This window comes from Crocuta crocuta, unplaced genomic scaffold (genome assembly GCF_008692635.1).
Source record: "Crocuta crocuta isolate KB4526 unplaced genomic scaffold, BGI_CrCroc_1.0 scaffold175, whole genome shotgun sequence".
Lineage (NCBI taxonomy): Eukaryota > Metazoa > Chordata > Mammalia > Carnivora > Hyaenidae > Crocuta > Crocuta crocuta.
The window spans coordinates 1033851-1042331 of NW_027530988.1; the positions used below are offsets into that span (position 1 = coordinate 1033851).

The window sequence follows — 8481 nt, forward strand, 5'->3', positions numbered from 1 at the left end:
TTTAGTTCCCCCCAATATCCTGTGACCACCTCAGGAGGTCCCCAGAGCCAGGCCTGTTAACATGCACATAGCATAGCACCTATAGTTTCTCTCCCAGCATTAGCTCCTGAGGTAAATATTCAGTTGGAACAGAACACAGGAACATTCTCCCATCAAAAGAACTATAGTCCTTCTTAAGCTTGGCCAATGTAAGCCTAGAGGCTGAAAATCCCATTAGGTGCTTTTGTCTTCCAATTCTCTGGATGTGGAAGTGTGCCACCTTCTGAGGGACTTTAGTTTCACTTTCTACTGTTGGAGTAGCTGAGGTTGTTTGTCTTAAGGGGACACTAAGGAACTGCTAGAAAGTGGTGTTTTACTTAAAACTGTGTTTAATCTTACTGTGATGATATTATGTGGCTACATAAAAGAAAAAAAATAATAAAAACCTCACTGAAATCTAAGCATTGGAATAAACTGTGAATGTTTCACCAGTGGGGGACAGACCCTTTCAAACCTCACTCTTAGTCCCAGGGCTTCCTATCATTCTCTTCAGGGCCAGCTGTACCTCTTGGTTCCGCAGAGTGTAGATGAGGGGGTTGAGGAAAGGAGTGATGGCTGTGGGAAATAAGGCAGCTGCCCCATCCAGGGGGCTGTTGGTTTCAGGCCTCAGGTAGATGAAGGCACAGGGCACATAGTACACAGTTACCACGGTTACATGGGCTCCACAGGTTGAAAAGGCTCGGCGCCGCCCATCAGTTGTACGGATTCTCAGGATGGCCTGAGTGATCTGTATATAGGAGAGGAGGATCAGGGAGAAGCAAGTGGCAACCACCACCCCAATGTCCACAAAGGTCACTTGCTCGTTGACTGTTGTATCAGTACAGGCTAGCCTCAAAACTGCAGGGATGTCGCAGAAGAAGTAATCTACCTGGTTTGGCCCACAGTAGGGCAGACGGAAGGTTAGGATAGCTTGGAGAGCCCCATGGATGGATCCTGCCACCCAAGCTCCAGCCACAAGCAAGGTACTCAACTTAGCATTCATGAGAACATGGTAGCGCAGGGGCCGGCATATTGCCAGGTACCTATCGTAGGCCATCAGGGTGTAGAGGAAGCACTGGGTGCTACCCAAAAAGTGATAGAAATAGAGTTGAGCGACACAGCCACCAAATGGGATGGGTTTGATGCCTAGAGTGAAATTCATCATGAGGTGAGGGACAATGATGGTAGAGATGCCCATGTCGATGATGGAGAGAACACCAAGAAAGATGTACATGGGACGGGCATGGAGCTGAGGGTCTACCCAGACAGTGACCAGAATTAGCAGGTTTCCCAGCTGAGTCAGGATGTAGATTAGCAAAAAGAACACAAACAGAAACGTCCTTAGTCTGAGTGGGTAGGGAATTCCTGTGAGAATGAACTCAGTCAACGATGTGCTGTTGACTCTTTCCATCCTCTGGAGAGATCTTACCTAGAGAATGGACAAGACAAGACTTAACATGGAAATGAGAAGGATGTGAGGAAGAACTAGAGGAAAAGCTTGTAAAGACAAAGGACAATGATGGAGAAGTTTCTTTATGTGAGGAGATGACAGATAGGGAGAAATATATTCTATGGCAGGAGCAGGCCTATTTAGTAAATAAAGTTTTATTGGAACACAGCCATGCTCATTTACTTACCTGTTGTCTGTAGCTGCTTTGGAGCTATGATGGCAGAGTTAAGTAGTTGTGTTTGGCCTGCAAAGCTAAAATATTTATTCTCTGAGCCTTTACAGAAAAAGCTTGCTCCTAGGAGTTTGTACCTGGAACACTTTGCCAAAGAGTAAGGGTTTACTGGAAACAGCATGTGTGGGAGAAGGCATTTGTTTTGTTAGATGCTCTGCCACTTTAGAAACCTCCAGAATCCACTGGCTCATTCTTATCTCTGTCAGTACATAAACTTAAACAGAGTGGGGAGTCTATGAAAGGAAATGAGAAAATTCCTTGTACACCTTGTAGTAGAGAGAATGGAATAAAATTGTGATTAAATGGCTAGTTGTATGTGACATGTCTTGATGCTGTGCAAATCTATTCTCCAAGTTCTTTATAATGAAAGGAAGAGAATGTCCACGAGGCTGTAAGCATTTAAGTAAAATTGTGGTTGGTACTTGGTGCTATGTATTTTGGTTTCTTTTTACATAATAGTGTGGCCTTGGGACACAGTAAAGGAAGAGAGGAGAAAAGGAAGCAAAGAGCGATGTCTGCTGTGAGATGTCAGAGATGAGAGAAAAAGCAAGGAGGATGTGAGAATGGCTATAGCAGGGCAAATGGCTCTCAGTGTGGAAGAGTTATTTTAAGTTTTTAGTCCAAACTCTTGATGGGCATTTCCCCATCTGAAGAGAAAGGTTGATTAGTGATCATTTGAAACTCACTAGTTGTACAATTTTCCAATATCTAATCTCATGGGTTGACGTGGGATGTCAAAGAAATTGAAATGGATGGATTGATTTTGCTCTGGAATGGTTCACATCCACTCAGAAGGAAGAAAGTGAGATTAACAGAGAATTCAGGAGCTCTCTTATTAATAATTCCCTCCAGCTTCACTCTTGTTCTTTGGCTCAAATGAATGTGAAGAGCAGGAAAGTGGCAACCTTTAAGAAAGACATTATGGATAGATGGTCCTGCTGCTGGCTGGAAATCCTAAACATGAATATTGTAATGGATCTGGGTCCTCAGCTCGCTTTCTGGCTCTGAGAAAGCTTCACAGCTCTGTTGGGTTTACATTTCCTTAAGGTTATGAGGATGGGGAACGAAATTCTGGACCCAATTCTGACACATAGTGATCAAGGGTGGGTAGTTATACTCAATCCTTACATTAAACACCTAACTTAAAAAAAATAAACACTAAAAATTAAAACTGCTGTATCCAAGCCCTGTTAAAGCATAGCGCTCATTATTTTACCATCTCTTATAGAATTTTTGAAAGGCATCAATAAATCCACCCAAGCCATTTTTTTTTGCTAGTGAATGGAATAGTTATGATTTTCCTAAAAAATATTTAAAATCAGTGATGGCTGAACTTCAAAAGTTGACTACAGAGCTCTTCTGGAAGTCAGGGCTACAAGAACAGGCTTGTTCCTTTCACTTCCCAGCTCCAGAAATTGCAGAGGGTTTAAGTTCCCATACAAGTTTCCTTGAGAAATTCATAACTGCTCACCAGTAGCCCTGGCCTGAATGTGCTCAGGTAGTTTCTCTGGCGCTTGTCATGGGATGCTATACTGGGGTCACAGAGATCTGATGTTAAATTCTGCAGATTTAGAAGCCTGATTTGGTCAGGTCTCCCTAGAGGAATCAACACTAGGAAAGCAATTCATGTTAATGTTATTCAATACCTGAGAGAATGACTTGTAAACCAAACAGCCAATTTGTTAATTTACAGTGGGAGATCTCATTCCCATGATTGAAATAGTGTATTTACTACTCAGGGAAACCATTTACTAATTTTAAGGTCTCTGGAAATCAAATTAGGAATTGGATGCATATTTCTAAATTTTGAATCAGAGCAAAGAGAATATGATGGGGCACACTTAATTGAGGCTCAATGAGTTATACCTAGTGAATTACATAGTACCTTTATCTGGAAGTATTATTTAATCTTGCCTTCTGATACAATATTTATTCTAGGAAGTAGTGGGGTTACAGATAAAGTTTTACTTTATTAATTTTCTTCCTAAATTTAATTTCCCTAATCATTTTTCCTCTGTTTTCCATATGGTTTTCCTGTTTGCATTAGAGAATGTTCTCTGTTCTCTAAATTACTCTCTAGGAACTTTTATTTCTTTGGGGGAAATTTGCTGTAAGTAGGGAACTCTAGTCCACACAGAGTGTACGGATTCTTGTTGTTTTCAATCAGAGAATAGTATTTCCTTATCTTGCCCTTAGGTTTTAGGCCTATCTTTTTTCCCCCCTCATTTTTTAAAAGCAAACTCTATGCCCAATGTAGGGCTTGAACTCATGATGTCAAGATGAAGAGTTGCATGCTCTACCGACTGAGCCAGCCAGGTGCCTAGATCCATCTTAATGGGAACGATGAGGGGATGGGATGTAGTCTTATTTGTAATACTGTCCTTATTAGGTGTTATCTCATTCCAGTTGCAATGAAATTTTCCTCCATTTCTTTAACAAGTTTTTCTTCACTTAGCTATAAAGATAATAAATAGGACAACTTTGTTTTTTGCCTCTGATCTATTCTGACCATCTTCCTTGTAGTACTGCCATTATCATAGGTCTCCAAGAATGAAGCTGGTATTTACTGGATGAACACCCTTCTACTTACTTTGATTCATTAATATCCCAGATGTAGCTCTGAGTTGCATTAAATCCTTTCAATAATAAAACTGCAGGGAAGGAGACAGAGAAGACCATGGCACAAAGAGAAAGGAACATGACACGGATGAAGCCTCCATGGACTAGGGTGATAGGAGCTCACAGAATGATGGTATTTTATATCTGTGTAATATTCTTATGATCTTTAGAGGGGATAGATGACAGAGGAGTCCTATAGCTATCTGGTGCTAGAGTAAGGACCCCAAGTAGGTCTTATGGTTTCCAGTTCAGTATTCTTCCTACATTTTACTTAACATCCTTTCCCACAAATAAGCCAAACAATTTAGTAAACATTATTATTTCAGGATGCTAAATCATTAGAAGTTTTCAAAATTCACTGGCAATGTTAATCCCTGGGTCCTGAGGCCACAGCTTTGTCTGTGATCTGAACAACCATTTTAAGAGTTTGTTGGTTTATTCTGTCAAAGACTTTAAAATGGAGTTGCTGCTCCATTTTCTAAACCTAGATGTAGAATTAAGTGCAAGTTTTAAAGTCAAATAAGAGTCAATATTTGTTACTATGAATCTATGAAGTGGACCATCTCCTTTCCTTGTCTGGGATTCTAGTGCAATGAGCATGTCTTTGGGAAGGAGACCACTGCCTGGGGGCTTAGCAGTATTTTCATTTTACCAGAGATTTTGACTGTGAAGGTATTGATGTATGTTTTTTTAAAATGTTTATTTATCCATTTTTGAGAGAGAGAGAGAGAGAGCAAGCAGGGGAGGGACAGAGAGGGAAACAGTGAATCTGAAGCAGGCTCTGCTCTTTCAGCACAGAGTCCAATGCAGAGCTCGAAGTCCTGAACCGTGAGAACATGATCTGAACCTAAGTTGGACACTTAACTGACTGAGCCACCCAAGAGCCCTTATGCAGTATGTTTCTGAATTGTGATATGATATCAAATATAAAAAGTTATCTAGTACAAAAATGCTATAAGAAAGATATGGGAATCATTAGTGGATCACAAATTGATTATATATTTATAAAGTTTATCATTAAACATTTGTTAGTGACTGATTTGTCCAGGGGATCAGGTAACTTTTCTAACGAGGCAAAGGGCACAGGCTTGACCCCATTTTGGCAGATGACTTTTGCTTATAGGTCCCCAATACAGACCTAACTCTAGTCACCTATCTCTCAAATGGCCATGAAATGAATATATATTTTTTAAAAGTTTTGGGGCGCTTGGGTGGCTCAGTCAGTTGAGCATCCGACTTCAGCTCAGGTCATGACTTCACAGTTTGTGAGTTCGAGCTCCACGTTGGACTCTGTGATGACAGCTCAGAGCCTGAAGCCTGCTTCAGATTCTCTCTCCCCCTCTCTCTCTGCCCCTCCCCTGCTCACGCTCTCTCTCTCTCAAAAATAAATAACCATTAAAAATTAAAAAAAAGTTTTTTTAAATACAATCAACTCAGATTAGGCTTTCTTTTTTTTTTTTTTTTAATAGTTTATTGTCAAATTAGTTTCCACATAACACTCAGTGCTCATCCCCACAAGTGTCCTCCTCCATGCCCATCCCCCCCTCCCCNAAGCATTTCTATTAAGAGGGGAATCTGGCTCAGTTTGTTAAACATCCGACTTTTGATTTCGGCTCAGGTCAGGATCTCATAGTTCATGAGATAGAGCCCCAAGTCTGGCTCCTCATTGAGAATGTGGAGCCTGCCTGGGTTTCTCTCTCTTCTTCTCTCTGCCCCTCCCCTGCTCATCTCTCATCTCTCTCACTCTCTCAAAATAAGTATTAAAAAACACAGAAACTAAAAACATTTCTATTAACATAAGACCCTTATTAGAGCAATGAGTTTGAAGCATCTAACACATTCACTAACACAGAAATCAGATTACAATTTTATTCATATCTATTCTTCACATTTTGGGCAAAGAAACTGACTTACAGGTGCGCGGAGGGATCTGATAAGAAACAAACAGCAAGGTGCAGAGATGCAACCACCACAGAACTCTAAGATACTCTTACCTTCTCTGGTTGGTAGGCAATCCAGGCAGTGAATGAACGTCTGCAGAAAGGTAGCTTCGGATATATGTAGCCAAGTAAAAGTCTTGTGGGAATATTATTATCTTCATATAAAGTAGCTAAATGGTAGCTGCATAGTCTTTCTGTGAGAGAAGAAAGAAAAATATATTGAATACTTAGACAAGGGAAGACATTGAGAGATGAAGTGACTGAGAGTGGAGAAATCCTTTGCACGGTGTTTGGACTGAACATTATATGTATCTGAAACTTTGTGTTCATCTATATCTGGGAATATCTTCCTCTCTTTTAAGCACTTCTTTGCACCAGTGATCAAATCTTGTAGGTGATGTTTAATTCTGGAAAATGGGATAGAACAATGGCAGGTGCTACTTGGGGGAGAGAGAATCACCTTCATCTGGGGGTGTCAGTATCCACAGAAACTCCTTTTTCAATCTGAGACAAGGTATATAAATCTGTTCCTAGAGAGATTTCAGTGGCTTTGGATCCCACAGGGTCGGCAGATTTTGTTGTGAAGAGCTCATGGCAGAAGACCTGATTAGTCCGTTCTGGTTGGAACAAAATGAAGGACCAAATTACTGAAACTTGATGTATTTGCTTGTTTATTTGTAGATTTCCTCTTCCAGTTGTCTTATGAACTGGGGGAAGAATTTTGGCCCCCACTGAAAGTAACTGCTAAGGTTGGTCTCTCCTGTGTTCTGTTACTTCTTTTATTTTCTCTAGAGTCAATTACAGTGTGTGAGACTTGCAGCTTGGGGAATATTGTAATGAGACCCTTGTGATAAGACAAGACCAAGATCCATGGTTTGTTTCCTGGGATACTCCCTTAGTTTCTAGCTTTTTCCAATTTTGCAACATCAGCTGGGACAAAATCCGTGGGGCTTACTAAGGCTTGTTGTCGATTTTATGTCTGTGATTTCTTTACTCTTCCAAAAAAGAAATTTGGGGGAAAAAAAAGCTAGTATGGTTGTTACTGGTCAAAGATGTCTTCTTATTGAAACACATTCACATTTTATGAAAGTCATTTGTTAGAATTACTAAGGCGCTAACATAGATCTGATAGTGTCGGAGAAACATAGAATCTCAGGGTTAGAAGAACATGGAGAGTCATCCGATCTAGCATCTAGCTGTCCTCTACATAAGGGATGCTCACTGACCAATGATTTTTATCAGTATTTATTGGTTCGGTGCTTTTGAATACTTTGACATCTTTACTTCTTTTCTGGTAGCCTGATCTTTGGAGTTCTTTGAATGCTTTTTCAAAATATTTCCTCCCCTCAAATGTCCAGAAATGGTATAGGTCTTCAAAGAATACCTTAAATGTGATTTGTTTCACCTGCCTGTGGACTTTTGTGGTGATCTCTACAGCTCCCAAGTCACCTTGGAATTGAGATGTCTAGAGTAGAGGTTGGTGAACTTTTTCTGGAAAGACCAGATCATATTTTTGGCCATGAGGACCACACAGTCTCTGTTGCAACTATTCAAGTCTGTCATTGTACATGGAAGTGGCCATAAATGATACGCATAAAATAGGCATGGCTGTATTATATAAAACTTCTTTGTAGACACTGAAATTTGAATTTCACATAAATTTTAATGACAAAAGTTCTTCCTTATCAGTAATTAGTCTAAATGTAAATGATTAAACTTTCCAATCAAAAGACAGATTGGCAGAACAGATAAAAACAATGATCCAATTACATGTGCCTGTAAGAGAGTCACTTGAGATCCAAAGACACAAACAGGCTGAAAGTGAAAGGACAGAAAAAGATATCCCATGCAAATAGTAGCCAAAAGAGAGCAGGAATAACTATAATATCAGACAAAAATAGATTAAATACAAAAAAGTTACAAGAGACAAAGAAGGACATTGCATGGTAAAAGATTCAATACAACAAGAAGATATAACAATGGTTAGTATTTATGGATCTAATGACAGATCAAAATATATAAAGCAAAACCTGATGGAATTGAAAGGAGAGATAGATAGTTCTACAGTAATAGTTGGAGACTTTAATACACCACCCACAATGGATAGAACAACAAAAGATAAGGAAATAAAGGACTTAAACAATAAGCCAACTAGACCTAATAGACGTTTACAGAATATTCTACCCAAAAACAGAATACACATTCTTAAGTGCACATGGGAC

The 8481-nt window shown here is 39.8% G+C and overlaps 1 protein-coding gene across 1 annotated transcript; it reads right to left on the bottom strand.

Moving 5' to 3' along the window:
* Positions 1-487: 487 nt before the first annotated feature.
* On the bottom strand, positions 488-1429 carry OR10G3 (olfactory receptor family 10 subfamily G member 3). Its single transcript, XM_077770299.1, has one exon. It carries the CDS (start codon positions 1427-1429, stop codon positions 488-490), a length of 942 nt encoding a protein of 313 aa, XP_077626425.1.
* Between the last annotated feature and the right edge of the window lie 7052 nt (positions 1430-8481).

Excerpts from the sequence above, each read along its gene's own strand:
- OR10G3 (XM_077770299.1), bottom strand. The coding sequence starts at position 1,429 with ATGGAAAGAGTCAACAGCACATCGTTGACTGAGTTCATTCTCACAGGA.